Here is an 18,931-nt window from a genome sequence, read left to right on the forward strand (position 1 = left end):
GGAACTAGAGTGTGAAGGGCGGCTTCTCAGTCGACTCTTACAACACACAAATTGTGGTGAGTTTCTCCCTCAATTTTTTCGCCCCAGCTACTTGTTACTGGGGTTCCGTATGGTAATGCACAAGGCAGCCTCTCGGCTTTGCCTTGTAGCATTCCAGTAGTTCTGTAATTTTGCCCTTATGATGGCTTTAGTACATTCACCCATACGGTAATGGTTACATTTCGTACTTGAAAGGGAACGTCAGGTTATTATCATAACCCTGGTTCCCTGAAATAGAAATGTAACCTTTAACCTTCAAGGTCTCTGCATCCATGATTGCAGCAGACTTGAAAGAAAAATTACGCTGAGATCTGTGAGCGCAGTAATTTTATGTCCTCAGGGGCGGGCCATGACTGCGTCACAGGCTCTGCAAGCAGCTTTGGTATCTTATTCAGGTTTCAGGGTTTTAGGAGGTAAATACCCATACGGTAATGGTTACATTTTAATTTCAGGGAACCAAGGTTATGATAATAACCTAACGTTTCAGGGATGTCATCTGCATAACAAATTAACAAACTTTAATCAGTTTGTTTTACATCTTTTCACTGATAAGATAATTTCAGAGTGGACATAGACACCCCCAACCCCATCTTTAACTTGCTGCTGTATAACTATTATTAGTCATTCTATAACTCATTAATTGAAACACACACTATCCCTAGGCACAGCTCCCAATGTCAATCAAATGCATTGGGTAGCACACCCTCAAACGAGGGTCTTGAAATCGATGTCCAGCTCAAAACTACTGAATTCATTTGTGCCATTTATTTGAATTTGTTAATGAGAAAAATTGATATGTGAAATTTGTTAATTTAGCAAAAAGCGAAATAAATAAACTACTTAAGCGTAAATAAATAAATGTGTTTTCATTTGCCCCGGGTCATAGGTGAAACACTTAGAGTAAATTGCAAAGTGTGCGCCTCTCATATGTTAAAACCATATCTATCAGCCTGCTAAAAAGAAGCATCAGGAACAGAACTCTAACAAGAATATTAATAACATAATCAATTTCTATTGATTATATAGTATTTATTTATTTTGTGGTGATTATTTTTTACTATGTTTGAAAAGCATAATCTCATGGTTTTCTAATCAGAGATTGGCATCAACACCAAATCAAAGCTCGAGCAGGCATGCCTGTCTTTTAATTAAAATTGATTTTAAATGCTATTGAGACTGATCTGAATCTTGCTCCTAGGATACAGTAAATTGAGCTTGATGTGATAAAAACCTAAGAGCTGTATTGTTCAAATATGAAGAGTAGGGGAATGGGCTTGACAGGGTCATTTTTTGCGCAGTACTTGACCTTGAGAGGACTTGCTGGTGAGTAATGGAAAACCTTGCTACATGTTCGGTGGCTTTACGTTTTGATGATCTCTGTAGAGCTATTATTTCTGAGTTATTACAAAGCATCACAAATACAGTCTGTGTATTTTGGTTAAACAGAAATGGAAATCTGTTGCAGAGTTTATTTTAGTTTTTTTAACATCAAAGGTGAAAGCTTGTTTTCTCTCTTCAAATCACATGTAGGACTTTCCACAGAGTTAAAAGGTTTTCCAAATACGGACAAAGCCGGTTGATCAGATAGTACAATAACGAATGAAAAGCATTGTCGAAGTGAAATCAAGATTAATTAAGTTCCTCCAGCTCTATTGCCATGTGGCACTGCAGAATTTCTCTGGGTACCTACACAGTTAAATGGTATTCATGGTGACAAATAACACACTTTTCCAGAACTGACACTTCTGAGTCAAGGTTAAAAAACACATTTAGTGACTTTTGTCAGTGGAACAGGCCATGGGAGATTGGTTGGTTTTAGATATGGAATAAACGTATGTACTTAATGTAGGCTCAGAAGATAGGAGGAATGGGAGAATTCAAAATTAATTGAAAACAGCTGATGAAGCCAAATCGTCGACCATGGAAAGTGTACTTAACTAAGGTTAGGGATTGTTTTTAAAGAGACTTTGTATCTGGATGGAATGTGTATCAGTGACAGAGATTAATTACATGCAGTTTAAGGCAAATATAGATCAATGTGCCTTATTTAAAAAGAAAACAGATTCATATTCAATAAAAGACATAATTGCATAGTTATATTCGCTATACTTTGGCCTTCCAAAGAGTTGCTGCATGTATATACTTAATTGAACATATAAGTAGAAATATGTAGTCCAGTCAGTAGACTACATATATATAAATAAATAGAAACTGACAGAGACAGGGGATGCCTTTGTTTTATAATATTATTAATATTTCACAGTTCGGTAAGAGACAAAGATGCAAACCACAATGAGTTTTTAAAAGAGCTTGGGTGTCATTTAAATAAGACTGAAGTTGTCTATTTAAGGAGGGCACATGCAGAACACTTCAGAAGCACACAGCTGGAATAAATCGTGTTCTTACAGCACTGATGTCACAAGCAAAAAAAGAACATCACAAGGAGGAGTCAGATTTCAGTAAGAGCAACAGCACAGTATGCTGCCAGTGTACATGATAATCAGGCAAGGATTGTGTTGAGGATAAGACAGTGTATAGTCAACCTGGCTGCAGAGCTGTAATGATCACACTGAATGCTGGAGGGATCGGGAGAGAGAATGTAGAATGAAAGTTTCCAATTCTACATGTCGGCACATGCTGGAGCTAAAGTGGAAACTCACAACAGTGGGATTGTGTCTGTTTGATTAATGAGGAAAAGCATGTATTTCGGTAAGTATTATTCAAACTGAATTGATTGCACCTGGAAGACTGAGCTGGAATGGTGTTAAGGAAATGTTTAGTTTTCATCTAAAGGAAAATGTGATTTGGGTATATACAGTTTCATCCTTTGACAGCGTGGTGTTCCAGGTCCTAGTGAACAAGCATGTAGTCCTTGCAGTGCTATTTGAAAGAATGGCTCTTAATTTAGGTAAGGAGAACAGTTTTTTTAGTAGCTTGTTCATTTTAAAAGCTAGGCGTCAGGTTTAGAAATGTGCATGTCTCTGTTACTATTTTCTGTTTTAAGCTGTATTGAAAATAATCTGAAACAGGGCTGTAACTGACAGTGTAACAAAATGTAATAACTAACCCTGTTTATCATTTAAACCAGATTCTGAATTTTTAAATAGTTTTTCTAAATACTAAAATAAGAGATTCATACAATTACTTAATATTGCCATAAGATATATATATATTAATCAATTTCAATATAGAGGGTTCATGTAGATTGCAGAAAGTAGTATTGTTTATGTTTATAATGCTTACAGTATTTGCACTGATTGTTGGAATACCTTTACAAATATGTAATTTAAATGTAAAAGTCAACACCAATACATAACATACTGAGTATTAAACTAAATGAGTATTTACCCTTGTTCTTTTAACATTGATTTTGGTGTATAATTAACTTTCATGTCCAACTGCAGACAACTTTAAAGCAATCAGCATTTTTTCTTTAAATGTTTTTGCTCTTATGCATCAACTGTTGTGTTTCGATTGCTGGAAATAGTCTGTATACAACAAGTGACAAATTATTATAGAAATATTCAGCTGTCTTACTCCAAGAGAAATGCATTTGCTGTAGATATCTAGAACGTTGTCTTGATGAATTGAACAGAATGACATACATTGTTAAATTTTTTAATGAACTCCCTCAAAGACCATAGCAGTAACAATGTAGTTGGTAGACAGACAATGCCACTGACAGTAGGTGAAAACATGTGTTCTAGTGAATATCTTGGCAGGTTCCTGAATAAAAAGACTAAATAGTACAGCTAAGCAAGCTTTTAGAATAATTTACTTACCAATATTTTATTAAAAGAGTCTGGTTAAGTTACAGTATTTATCCTTTTTACAGAGCAAACTCTATATTTCAATAGGCTGTGTGTAGCTTAAAATGCACTTAATGTACTGTACAATCAAAATCAGCGAAGACATTGTTGATGTGGGCATAGAAAGAAAGAATGATTTTGTTCCAGTTGTTTTAAATTGTGCCGCCAACTTGGAACTGCTGGGCGTAGTCAAAATAGACACTGAGCCTTCTATTAATAGTATACCTTTACCCTTTATTCTCATGTAAATTAAAAAGGACAAATATAAACTCACTCCCCACATCCTTTTCTGTGTTTATTATAGCACAGAAATATATATTTTTGTTTACCACAAAATACATGCTTGCAGGGAATGAGTGTAACTGTGTTACTTGTCTGAGATATTGTATTTATGTTTCTTCTAAAATATGTATTTACAGTTGCAGCAAATGTATATTCATCTGTAAAATTGTACATTTTAACAAGGTCTTACAAGGGCAACCCTGTGTGTGTTGAAATGCTTCAGGTAATGCTGTCAGTAATCCGTAGAGTTGCTGTAGATTTCTGATGTTTGGTACTGCAGCCTGCATGCTTTAACAGTAATGAATGGCTGTGCTGTAATCTGCTACAAGAATTTCCAAAGACATTTACACACTTACTGGTTTCTTTCATTGTGGTTTGAAATCTATTCATCAAGGGGGCCAAACAGCGCACCTATTACCTTACAATATGCTGCAAGTTTGCTCATATAATACTTTACTATGGAGGGGGCATTTTGCCTGTGATTTGCCAATAGATAAAATTATAGGCAACTGTTTCCAATATTGCACTCTGAGCTATTTTATATTTAAAATGTTGTCGTTTTAGAAATGGAGGAACTGAATCATTCATTGTCTTGTTTTTTATGTAAAGTCTTGTTTTTGATGCTTTCACAGTTTTCTTTTGGGTTTGACCTACATTGTTACTTAGAAGTATTCATAAACAAAGAATCTATCATCTTTGCAGATGGCTGTGTTAATATTAGAAACTGTCTGACCTGTTCTACCCTATTTCCTGCCACAGTGGTACTGACAGCCTCAATATAAAATATACTGTCTTTCTGATTTAAATATACTGTCATTCATTGTAGGTTGCCTTTCATTTCATCATTGAGCTCATTAAATTTGATAGTCCTTGTGGATGCAGCTAATTTTGTAACACTGGTCTACTTTCTAGATCAGTGTAAATTGAATAACAAATATTATGGCATTTTATATTTGCTTTTGGTAAAAATAATTATACAATTTCTTCAGGATTCTTCAGTAAGATAAGGACTAACAAACTAATAGTTTCCACTTAATAAAAAGATTAAACTAATAATTCACTGCCTAATAACCTAATGGGTTATTATTGTGCATGTTTGCACTGTAGTCTTAACAACTGTTAGAATTCCTATGCATCGGGCGATAAGCTGTTTACTCAAACATTCCAGCAATTCCCTTCCCAAAATAACATAGGAAATACTGAATCACACCTTTGAGACCTACAAAACTTGTCTGTGTCCTGAGCTATTATAAAATAAATGGTTTATGACATATCATTTCTTGGCAGTGCGACTAGCAGAGCCAACTATTTGGAAAACGGAAGAAGGGATGTTTAGTTTTTAATGTTAAATCAAAATCCAAAACAGATTTCCCTGAAGCAAAGTAAGTAGAAAAAATGCACGAACTGTGTCTTCTGTATCTCAACAAGATGATATATATCGGTACTCTTATCTGTGTCTTCTGTATCTCAACAAGATGATATATCAATACTCTTATCTGTGTCTTCTGTATCTCAACAAGATGATATATATCGGTACTCTTATCTGTGTCTTCTGTATCTCAACAAGATGATATATCAATACTCTTATCTGTGTCTTCTGTATCTCAACAAGATGATATATATCGGTACTCTTATCTGTGTCTTCTGTATCTCAACAAGATGATATATCAATACTCTTATCTGTGTCTTCTGTATCTCAACAAGATGATATATCAATACTCTTATCTGTGTCTTCTGTATCTCAACAAGATGATATATATTGGTACTCTTATCTGTGTCTTCTGTATCTCAACAAGATGATATATCAATACTCTTATCTGTGTCTTCTGTATCTCAACAAGCTGATATATCAATACTCTTATCTGTGTCTTCTGTATCTCAACAAGCAGATATATCAATACTCTTATCTGTGTCTTCTGTATCTCAACAATCTGATATATCAATACTCTTATCTGTGTCTTCTGTATCTCAACAAGATGATATATCGGTACTCTTATTTTACTCGTCAGCTGAATGTAAGCGTTTTTTGCAGAATTAGATTTATTTGCAGAATTGCATGTTAGCTTATAGAGACAGCCATATAGAGCAAAGCTTTCACCTTCTAACTGGATTTAACTTAATTAAAATAGCTGAACAAAACATGTATGTCAGTGTAGTGATACAAATAAATATTTAAAGCAGTGCAAGATTTGCCAAAGGTGGAGTCCAACATGTATAATACAAATTCAGAACTAGTGTAGGCTCTTGCTGTTTCTGTTGTAATGTCAGTTGAGAAAGACCAAGCGCATTGCCTTGGGCTGTGGAATAATGAGTGGGTGGATCAATAAAGATAATTATTTTTTGCAGCCCACTTCGGTCAGCACCACACACTTTGATCATTTAACTTCATCTAATTGTTTGTTTCTTTTACTCCTGTGAAATTATGTGAGATTAACTGCAAAATGATATTGTTTCAGCAAACTAACGCCCCCCCCCCCCCCCCCCCCCAGAGGTACTTTACCTACACTGTGGCTCAGGATCAGTAAAGTGGGTATGAGACTTCATTGCACAAGACATGTTCTGCTACAGAGGGTTCAGTATTCTTGTGCTATAAATCCCTTTATACTGTATCTGCCTTTTTTTTTAGCTGTTCTCAATAAGATCAAATTTAGACACTATCGATTTTAGCCATGAACGACAAAAAGTATAATGTACATTGCACAATTAGCAGAATTTAAATTAGAGATAAAATGAATATGGCAAAATTATCTACATTTAATCCAAATAAATAGCTACCAATTACATTTTGTATTTACTTTTAATGTGCCCTTTTTATGATGTTTGAGTAATTTTTATGCATATATTCAAATATTGTGTTTTTTGGTTTTTATTAATTAATTAATTCTTGTTCTGTGGTAAGGTGCATTGACTTTGAGTTCAGGGGCTGCTCTTGAGTACTAGTTTCCTGCTATAGACATACCTTATGTAATGTAGGTTAGATCAGTGAACGTGTCTTTATATTCATAAGCACCATCTACTGCACTGCAGTGTATTACCAGCAAAACAGAAGGCAACGTGATGGCAGATCACTAGGTGGCAGATCACTTGATGACGTTGGTTCTTACTATAACCACACTTCAGTCGATAAGACACCATACAAATGAGACTTTCAGGACTGTCAGTGTATTGATGAGTAACTCCTTGCAACCTTAAAGATTAGGAATCTGAGATTGTTTTTCTTATTGTGGTATGATCTCTGATCAGTGCAACCCTATGTAAAGGACATTCTTCTTTTACTTTCTTCAGCTGGCTTCCTTACAGCAAGCCTCTTTCAATCGAGACAAAAGTCATGTGGGTAAATGTTTTGATTTAGACCTTAATGAGTTTCACCTACGACATGACGTGGTTTTCTGCTTCTTATAGATGATCAAAGTAACTATTGTGTGTTGGTATTTTCACAAAAACAACCAAAGAAATATAGTTAAATATCATCTTACCTTAAATATTTGCAAAGTGCTAGTAATGTAGCTTCTGTATACTTCATTTCATTAATTAGGAAATTGGCTTTAAAAAACATGCATAAAATTCTACTGTGTCATAGTGGTAACGTAAAGTGGCTTATGTTGATGGAATAGGCTTTCTTTTTCTTGTTTTTCAAACTTATTTTTCTTATTATGCATGAACTCTTAAGTTGTATAAAACAATAGCAATAACAAATCAATTGGAACAGCACATAGTCCTTCTTTGTCTAAACAATCTCAATTGAAAAACTGGTTGAGCATTTGACAAATGTAACAGAGTACTGTAATAAAGAATTCTGAAGGAAAAAACTAAACTTTTTTTCAGATAGAGCTTCATTAATCTTGCTTATTTGTCTTGCAGTTCCAAAGCTTACTGACTTTTTTTTTTAAGTTAATGGAATTGGTGCTGAATAAGAAATTGGTAGCTGGGTTGGTGTGGTAAATCACCATGACCCTGGGCCTCAGCAGGCCAAGAGAGATTGAATCCCAGCTTTCACAGTGAGCAGCTTAGCATGTAAAGTGCAGCAAAGTTCCAGACACTGATTACAAACAGCTGGAGAGTCACTCTGTTTCTGGTGGTGTGATGAGTGGTTTCCCTTTGGAGGAGCAGAAAGCTGTGATATTATAGCTGAGCATAACCACAGACGCATGGATCGCGAGACAGGACAGGGTAGGAAAACAGCATTAAGCTTTATACACTCACATATATATATATATATATATATATATAGACTTGTGTATCCTTTTTATAATAATAATAATAATAATAATAATAATAATAATAATAATAATAATGACGTCTCAGTATGAATACAGTTATTAACGTTAAATGCACTGCATGCTGTGTGATTCTTTGCGACATTTATTGCCATATTCCGCTGTTGTTGTTTTAAAACATGGCACCCAGCAAAGGAGCCTTGTGTGGAATGTCTTTACCAAAGCAGGAGAAAACAGATTTTGCCTAGGAAATATTTCATTCAAAGCACTTATGTATAGTAAGTTACAGTTTCTATCGGGGGCAAGCCCCCAAAGCCCTACCTAAAATGATGTAATAATATTCACAATTAAACTATTGTTAGAATTGAAAATTTGCATAAACTGGGTCCTCAAAACTGCAGTTTACAAGCCACTTTCACTAGCAATTTAGCATTGGAATAATAAGCTAGGTTCGCTAAACTGCGGGCTACCGGAATAGATTAATCCTTATTATTAGGCTGATAACTACTTCATTAATCAACATTATTACAGTACTTTGCCTCACGTTGTAAAAAAAAGTCAATAATCCTTGGTTGTTTCTAAGCCATTCAAACACGTTTAATAGCTATGGTGGTATGAACCGAGCCACACGGTGTCGCTGTCATCTGACAGTAAAACATTTTGAAAGGCACAGCAGAGGCTAGTGATATCAGTGGGACTTGGGAATTCATGTATGCACACGAGGGATGAAATGCATTTTATTTTGCATCAAAACAACTAAACAACGTGTAAAAGAGCCTAAATAAATAATTATTAGTATGATTTTATCCGAGGCCTGTGCCTCGGGTGCCAGTTGACTATGGGCTTGGTATTGAAGCCACATGGTTATATGGGTTTATGTTATCACTGACAAACCCAATAGGATGTTATGTTGTTTTCTTTCTGATTTTGTTCCTGAGAAGAATAGTCGCCACAGTTGTTATTATTGAGGTGTACTTGCTGCTGTTATTGTTTTCTGTAAAACCTTGATATCCTGTCAGTTAAGAAAAGGCTTAATACAAAGCTTATTTTATTAACGTGGTCTTTATTATGCTGGCTACAGACCCACGCTTACAAATGTATTGTCATATATTTACTACATTTTCTTTAAATTCTCAAATTAATAATCGAACCTGGGTAGTAAAAAGAAAACTGGTTCAGGTTGGGTAATTTAAAACCCAACGGGTACCAGAGTTTTCAGGTATCCATGATGACCTCAAATAAATGTAAACAAATGTCCAAACGCACAGAATTCTTTCTCGATCCAATATTTATCTCTGAAATACCTTTCAGCAATTCACCCAACCTCTCCACACTACCATCCCTCCTCAAATGAATGACTTTGTTGGGTTTATATAGCCAAGTCAGGAACATACAGCTAGATAGCTCAATGCAGGTTTATTGTCGTGCACAAGAAAATGCATATAGAGGTGTTGATATTACATATTATTGAGAGTTATCAGCATCTGGGAATATCTGGAGGTACCTGCCCACATGTTCATCTGTTTAAAGGAAGTTTAAAGGAACAATAAGTCCTCTTTTTATATAGCATGGTATACAAAACTCATATAAAACAAATCCCAATGTTTTAAGACTTTTGATAAATACATTGGCATTTAAATATAGCACTCTCCAATTTTCATAGTCCTGCCGTCACTAGCCTTTGCCTTGTTTTGTGTAAAATCTGATAAATTTCCAGTGTAAACATAACGGTGAATTAAGACATGAAAAAAAAAAAAAAATCAACCCAACTGTCCAAAGGAGAAAAAAAAAAAAGATTTGAAAACTATATTATTATGGCTATCCTATTCACATGGAAAAAATTCGATCTCCCATTTTTCTTTTTTATTTGCCGTTTGTTACAACTTATGAATTATGTGTCCCAGCTTCTGCTAGCGAAAGCAGCAGTCCCTTCCAGTGTGCTGTGGCTTCAGAGATGCATTTCACTTTTTGCTGTCATGTTTCACTCACAACTTTACATGACTTTTGCATTGCCACTTAGATTTGCATTATCTTCAGTGAATACAACTATATCATCATTTTTCCAAATAGTACATTAGAGGCAGCCTACCCTTTCCTGCAACGGAAACTATTTTATGTAGTGTATTGGTCCAGGTTCCTGATGTGATTATAAGCTTGTTTCAATTTTAAAAAAGAAAACTGGACAGGATTTATTGATTGACACTTAACAGCAGCCAATAACCACTCTGGGCTCTCCTCAGTGATTGGTAGATATGGGCACCCGGGGCGGGTTTGGTATCCTAGGAGATCTCAACTGATATTGTTAAGCGAATGAACATTTTCAAGTGTCCAAAATGAAAAAAAAAAAAAACACAATAATTACTGCAGCGGATCGTGTACAATAATTTTGCATGCTACTGGCGGCAAACTATTTTGTACAACCTGCAATGCTTCATTGGATCACACGGCATTTAGACTCAGACAGCAATCAAAAACGAAAAAGGTTGCAGATAGTACATTGGACACTGAGCTTTCCAACTCCGGGTTTAACATGCAGACAGCTACTTTAAACCGTACACTGAATTTATACAAACATCAACTCTCTGACTGACTTTTCCCAAACGTTGCATACCTTCACTGTCAAGACCAACCACGATTCTCCTTAACACACGGCAGAGCTCCTTTTTAAATGAAACTTTAAGTTTGAAACACGGGTCACAACCGTCTACCTCAGCCTATAATACACCAGCCTGATTGCCTCCCCTGTGGGGCGGCTTTTATAGCCCTCCATAATTAAATAATTGATGCACATTAAATACTTACACCATTAAACAATTAATCAATAATTAACCGATTAGGGCCAGGTTTGCTGCCTAATCCTACCTCCACTCTCCACAGGGTTATGGGAACTGTAGTTCCTTAACAGCGACCTCCATGTTCTATGCTGCGCTGTGACAAAAAAAAAAAAAAACCCTCTGCTTTTAAAATCTTGTGACAAATAGACCTGTGTTTGCTGTGGTCTAGCGACTGAAACCCCCACTGTTTCTATACACCATCACACAATCACTGATTTGTCAAAATATTTCCTCCTAAAGTTCCACTTCCACTGCCTCAAAGTGGCAGGAGCGTGACAACGGGATCTCAAGATGAAGTACAGTGGGGTCCCCTGACTGGCAGGTTCAACCATGCTGTGAAAGCTTGAGTAACATACTTGGCCAAAGTGGAAGGGGCACTCACCAACCCGCCTGGCCAGCATGGCAAGTTATGGCCAACCCCCACCCCCCCTATGATGAAAGCACAGGAGCCTTGGTCGGCAGCAGCCGGTTAAGCTAAGAATCACCAGGTTAGGATTTAAGGCTGCCACAGAACACTGACCCTGGCCACGTACAACTGCAGATCTCTTTCAGATGAAGCAAGACTTCAAGAGTTAGAAGAAGAACTTGGAAGAATCATAGATCGTATGACTAAGCGAAGTATGGTGAAAAGACGTAGGACTACTAGAACTCAGGAGTAGACATCTTCTCTTCTACCAAGACATTACAGATGGACGAACAGGAGGCGTTGGATTCATTGTCCACAACAGAATCAAGAATAACATAGTAGAGACTGACAGTGCGTAAGAGAGGTTCGCAAGACTGATAGTGAAAGTTTCAAGGAAGTATGAACTTCAGATCATCCAAGTATATGCACCAACAAAAAGCTATTCGGCTGAAGTCGAAGATTTTTATGAAGTACACGAAAATGGGAAGCTCCACTATAAGTTCATCATTGGTGACTTCACCGCCAAAATAGGAACCCAGCAAAAGACGAGAATTCGGTCTGCAAATTTGGACATGGCGACAGGAACGAGAGGGGCGACAGACTAGTCAAATTTGCAGAGAACAAGAACTTATTCGTCATGAACACCTTCCAGAAGAAACCCATCAGAAAAGGGACATGGAGAGGACCCAATGGAGTGAAGAATGAAATTGACTACATACTCACCAACAAGAAGCACACCGTACAAGATGTCTCAGTACTAAACAATTTTGACACAGGAAGTGACAACAGACTTGTAAGATACAAAATACACCTAAACACAGCACTGGAGAGAGTGAAACTCGTGATGACAAAATCCAACACAATCAACATAGAAATGCTCCAGAAGCAAAGCCTGGTGTTTCAACTGGAACTGAAGAATAGATTCAGCGGTCTTCAAGATCTGCAAAAAGATGAAGCAATTGAGGTAAACAAAATCTGTAAGGAAGTGGATGCAAGTAATTGCAGAAACAGCAAAAAACAAACAAACAAAAAAAAAACAACGCTGGAACAGAGTACAAAATGCAACCAGAAGATCACGCAAGAGACAAAAGACTTCATGAAGAAAAGAAGGGAAATGAAACAAACAGCAGCTCTGAAGTCAGATTGAATACATTGAGCTCGGCAAGACAGTAAGAAAGTGCATAACTGAGGATATACAGTTGTTCAACTGTAGGTTGGTTGAGAAAACTATTGAAAACAACCGAAGCATGAAGAAAGCAAAACAAAGATTAATCGTTGGGAAAAAAACAGATTTTGGCAATCAAACAATTAGATGGGACTGTCATCAAGAGCTGTAAAGTGATTTTGAAGAGAGTTGCAGACTTTTACAGAATTATATCAGATGAAAACAGCAACGTAGCAGATGATGAAAACGAGACGGAAGAAATGCAACCCGAGGAAGAAGTTCCAGACATTCTTCTGGAAGAAGTAAAACATATGAAGACAGGAAAGGCACCTGGAGATGACGGCATAACGATTGACATTGTGAAAGATGGAGGTGAAGAACTGACAAAATAATGTTCTGTATTTTTACAGATTGTATTAAGCAAATGAAAGTGCCAAATGACTGGAACAATTAATCGGTAATACAAGAAAGAAGACCTCAAGAACTACAGACCTATTAGCTTACTTCCTATAATCTACAATATTTTTTACTAAGATACTCACCAACAGACTTCAAGATAAATTTGACTCAGCACAATCAAATGAACAAGCAGGATTCAGGAGTGGATTTAGCACAATGGATCATCTTCAAGTTGTATGGCAAGTGATTCAGACCAGCAACGAGTATAATCTACCACTTTGCTTGGGATTCATCGACTATGAAAGAGCACTTGACTCCGTTTACTGCATTAAGCTCTCTGAAAATACAAGGAATTGAGAAAATGTACAGAGACTTGATCACCACCATATACAAGAATGCAACATCCACAGTAAGACTCCATAAAAACAGCGACAAAATCAAGATTAAAAAAGGAGTTTGTCAAGGAGATACAATTTCCCCAAAGCTCTTCACAGCCACCCTAAAAGACATTTTTTGAAACACTGGATTGGGAAAATAAGGGTCTGATCATCAATGGAGCCTACTTGAATCACCTACGATTTGCTGATGACATCCTCATATTTAAAACATGCCCAGAAGAATTACAAACAAGAATACAAGAACTACAAGAGGCTAGCATCAAAGCAGGTTTGAAAATGAACCTGAAGATGACAATAAATATGTTCAATAAATATACCACTTCACAGGCAATCGAAGTCAATGGGATCAAGCTTGAAGAAGTCAATAACTATGTATACTTAAGACAGTTAGTTTCGGCAACGGAGAACCAAATGTGGGAAATCAACAGAAGAGCAAAAATGGGCTGGAGTGCCTTTGGAAGATTAAGCATGGTTCTGAGAGGTAAACTACCCTTATGCCTCTTCGACCAATGCGTGCTGCCAGTGCTAACCTACGGATGCGAAACCTGGACTCTCAATGCAAAAATGACTCCAAAATTACAAACGACTCAGTAGAGTATGGAAAGATGCAGGCTGGGAATAACAAGGAGACAGGAAAAGGAAGGAATGGATATGAGTGTAAACAAAAGTATGCAATGTTATTAGAAGATCGAAAAAACCGAAATGGCAGTGGGCCATACATGTAGCAAGAAGAACAGACCGTCACTGGACCAAGGAGATACTAGCCTTGATCTCAAGAGATATAAAGCGACCAAGAAGAAGACCTCCAGGAAGATGGCAAGATGATATTAGGAAACATGCCGGATGAGGGGCGCAGCAGACAAGCTTTTGTCGAAGAATCTTGAGTCCTTCCTCCAGCATATATATTTAATACTGTGTCTTAGAAATGCAATCTTAAGCACATTCATTAACCCATCCATCTTTTTCTGTGCCCTGACGTCACTATCAGTAACTTTGCTCCAAAATTAAGTATCGTTTAAGAGACACTGAATATTTTAATTTAAAACACATACTGAACAAATTCCGCAGTCAGAAATTCAAGTCTTCTGCTATTAAAAGTTATTGAAGTACAAAATGACCAAGGTTAACATAATTGTGCATATGTTCTAATGTAACGAATGTTATTGAATTGGCCAGGTTAAACACATTCAATAAGCAATAAAATATGCATTCCAATGAAGTACAGTATTCAGTTATTTATTGCATGTGTTTCACATCATATTAATATGTGACCAATTTATTGCTGTCATAAAAAAAAAACTGAGCAGTCTTAAATGAATAGGTAACAAGTATGGGCATGTTAAATCTCAGCAGCCTCCAGTACATTAAGAACAATACAGTGTGTGTAATATATAAATATATCCCATCTAGCCAATGGGAATTTGGTCTTTTTAAAAGCATTTTTATTTTTATTTTAGTAAATGTAACATTTTCACAGAACATCAGTTGTTTACACAGCTATGTACTTGGCTTCCTTGTACTTCTAAATCTAGCAGAACCTGAGGCACCAAAGAGATCAAGCCATTCGGAGTCTTGTTACAGGTACCCGAGAATACTGTGGCTATTGACAAGTGATTGCTTCAGAAACGTGACAAGTGATTGCTCGTATTCAGAAACCAGAGAAAGTAATTCCACATAATTACCTCTATTTGAAGAATTGGTGCCTTCAGTTCAGGTACTTCTGGTGTATATCTCAATTTTTTCTGAGTAAGTTATTCGTAACCAAATCGACGACAATCATGGGGTTTCCATGCGGGTCAATTTACACGTGAAATGGCGATGTGCGTGCACGTTTGGGAGAATTACTTGTTTGTGGACGAAAAAACGGTCAAAGAGAGGGATAGGGTAAATCTCATTTACTCGTGTAACTGACGAAACACACGGGAAAATCCACACCCAATTTCAGATGGAAACCCGCATTTCATGTGTAAATGTTAATGAGCGTGTTTATACTTAACTATAAATACTGAAAGGGAGCAGGTCAGTTGTTACTGTGGATTCCAAGACGGCAGAAAGTAAGTGGCTGAAGGGCGATTTTATGGTTAGCAGTGGTGTAGTTCACCTTAATGCTAATGCGGGTGGCTTTTTTTTATTATTGTTTTTTGCTGTGTCTGGTCTGTCACGTTGTATATCTCTTGTGGGTTTACAGTTCTGTATAAAGCCACTTACAATGAACTGCGTTATGCCCTTGTTATAGTATTAAAGCAGCTGTTTGAGAATATCCTTGCTGTAAAAACTACGCTAAAGTTAAACACGAAGAGCAAGTGAGCTGCTTAAATGTAACTGAATTAATTCCCGTCCTTTTCTTGATCCCAGCTATGTCCAAAGACAATGCGTATCCGCCCTCCAAGTTAATAAATATAGTTGGTGAACTAGATGTCATGATCCAGCTCAATCGCCCAAAACAGCGCAACAACATCCAACAAGTTGTTGATGCATTCTCAGAAGTGACCAAATAAAATTGCAAATGAACATACTGATTGTGTTTTATTTGTTTGCATCATTAATATTTAATACAACAGTAAATCCAACACTCCTTACAAGAAAGGAGAGAATCTCTGACATCACAAGCCTCCTCAGATCGCTGCTGTCCAGTTGAAACTGGTGGCTGAGGTAACCTTCATAGTTTCCAAGTCCGCTTATAATAAACTGAACTGGGCTTGTTTTTTGAGAGTCGCGGGTTGTAATTTGCATAAACACCCACTCTAACATAGGTTGCACTTGTTTTGGGCTTGTTGTGCAAGGCAGTGCTGCTTTATGTTTCTCGTGAGACTTCCCCTTCTGTCTCACAGACAGCCACTTATTCCTGAACACTTCATTTTGTTGTTGACGAGAGTTTGTGCAGGATACAGCAGGCAGTGGCAATTTTGGGAATGGATTAATGTACTTCAGTCCGTTTCATCAGTATCTGCCACCTCCCTTTCAAGTGCCCACAACCCGTATTTGCCCAAGTGTGGTGTTGAATGCTTCCTCAGCAGCTGTCAGTCGTCCAGACGGGTAGGGTTTCTAAGCCAGGGTAGTATACACAGCATCACCTGATCCCCTATATGCTGTATTGTCTGAATGAAATGTGTATATATATATATATATATATATATATATATATATATACATATATATACACACACACATATAATGTCTGTATATAATGTCTCTGCCGGTTTTCAGCTATGGTGAGCTGCAATACCCGTTGGTCAGTTTCGTTTTATACCTCAGAGTTTATTTTTAATTAATGAGTCATAAGATAAATTAGTTGAAACAGTATTCACAGGGCAGCAATGTGGAGTAGTGGTTAGGGCTCTGGACTCTTGACCGGAGGGTTGTGGGTTCAATCCCCAGTGGGGGACACTGCTGTTGTACCCTTGAGCAAGGTACTTTACCTAGATTGCTCCAGTAAAAACCCAACTGTATAAATGGGTAATTGTATGTAAAATAATGTGAAATAATGTGATATCTTGTAACAATTGTAAGTCGCCCTGGATAAGGGCGTCTGCTAAGAAATAAATAATAATAATAATAATAACATGACACCCCACTAATTACATTTGAAAAACAATTTGGGCAAGAGCAGTAAAACACATTATTAATCAACCATGAATGAGGTATTTTGCTTTATTACAGCATCTTAGATTAACTCGTGTACCAGTTCTCTGTGCATGGAAACCACATTTTCACAAAATTTCACTAGTAATCTTCAAAAACAGTACGAATACTTTACGCAAAGCTAATTTACATATCAACCCCCACCTTTCCTATTCATTTTCATGACTTCGGGTGAAAACCCCGGTTTACTCGAGTAAAATAAACCGAGTGAACGGTTGTTTTAATGTGAATATGAAACAATTAGCTATAAAGACTTGGCATTACACAGCGCCATCCAGTGCCTTAAATACACAACTTTTAATAGCTGGATTAATATGAAAAGAACCTTTAAAAGACATTCGTTTACATGAGCATAAGAATTCCGATATTTTTCGGAAAACTACGTTTTCCGAAAACTAATTCCAAAAACTAATTATTATCAAAAGTCATGTAAACACAGTTTTTCGGAAAATGTATCGGAATATTCCTTGGGTCAGTTTTCGGAAAACAGCACCTAGAAATTTCCGATTCAATTCCGAAAAGGAACCAAATGTATATCATGTAAACGCACTTTTCGGAAAACTTGTGCAAACTTTGACCTTCATTCCTGCACGTGGTTTTAGAAAACAGAGAAAATAATAATAATATGTAGTCAGTCAGCATGGATCCATTTGCTCTGTTGAATCGTATTTTGTCATATACTTACTTGCTAGAACCGAAGTCATTGTATTTTATCTTGCTCTTAATTGTATTAATAATTGTACTGTGATTCTTGAAATGTATTTTTGTTTACGACTGTAAGTCGCCCTGGATAAGGGCGTCTGCTAAGAAATAAATAAATAAATAAATAAATAAATAAATAATAAGTTAGGGATAAAGTAATATTTGTCTGTGTATTTTTTTAACAGCCCATACTGAAGCAGCACATGTTTTCCAGCTTTAAAATTATGTGATAATTTAAAATAATGTCTGCAAAAGAAACTGGTAATAGAACAGGATGAGCTGTTGGAAAGGCTGACTGCACATTGTGGGGAATCTGAATAGAGGTATTGTTATTGGATTGGTCTCCGTTCTATCGCAGACAAAATGTCCGGTCTGTTCAAATCGTACTTAGGCTACTACAGTACTTTGCATGCGAAAATATCCTGCGTTTTCCGAAAACTTAAATCCATGTATACAGCTTAATTCTAATTAGACTTTCTATCGTTAATCATGTAAACACAGAAAAGTGACTTTTTAAGAAAATCAGTTCGGAAAACACTTTGTCATGTAAACGTACTGAATGTTAGGAATATTAAAATGTTAGTAAGTGCTCGATACCACAATCTATCTTAAAACTAAACAGCATGTTTCTCAAGTTTTCCTAATCACCTCTGTTGTAAGTAAAACTTACATCGCAGAGTAATTAAATCAGACTTATCTTAATTAATCTTCTCAATTTCATCTGTGCAAAGTCTCTAATAATGTCAGTAAAATCCAGTTTTCTGAGTATGTCACATTCGGTGGACATGATGGCAAGGCTGTTTAGGCGATCCTGGTTCATGGTGGCTCTCACTTGAGAATTCAGGATAAGTTGAAGGTGGTCAAATGCTGTTCTCTTGTAAATGCACTAATGAATGCATTAACCAAAACATTATCCCTGCTTGTGAGCAGATAATGCAAGCATACATTTTGTTCTTTATCAGTGGCTACCACACTGCAAAATGTACACTAGTTTCTTATTGCAATTGTGTTTACAGTGCAGTGCTTTTAGTCTTGGTA

General features: G+C 36.5%; 1 protein-coding gene across 6 annotated transcripts in view; it reads left to right on the forward strand.

Moving 5' to 3' along the window:
- The window catches only part of LOC117399694 (zinc finger protein 385D-like), a 172,559-nt gene that overhangs the window by 59,044 nt on the left and 94,584 nt on the right, over nucleotides 1-18,931 (forward strand). For 2 of the 6 annotated variants that reach the window (XM_059022932.1, XM_059022933.1), the window contains exon 1: nucleotides 2,809-2,947. The exons of 1 other annotated variant lie outside the window; for it this stretch is intronic. In XM_059022932.1, coding sequence (XP_058878915.1) covers nucleotides 2,812-2,947 — 136 coding nt within the window. In that variant the 5' untranslated portion in view covers nucleotides 2,809-2,811. Of the gene's footprint in view, nucleotides 1-2,486; nucleotides 2,749-2,804; nucleotides 2,948-18,931 lie in introns of those variants that run through there. 3 more of the 6 variants (XM_033999031.3, XM_059022936.1, XM_059022934.1) reach the window with 3 other exon arrangements.

The sequence above is a fragment of the Acipenser ruthenus genome, chromosome 4, assembly GCF_902713425.1.
Source record: "Acipenser ruthenus chromosome 4, fAciRut3.2 maternal haplotype, whole genome shotgun sequence".
NCBI classification, from domain to species: Eukaryota; Metazoa; Chordata; class Actinopteri; order Acipenseriformes; family Acipenseridae; genus Acipenser; species Acipenser ruthenus.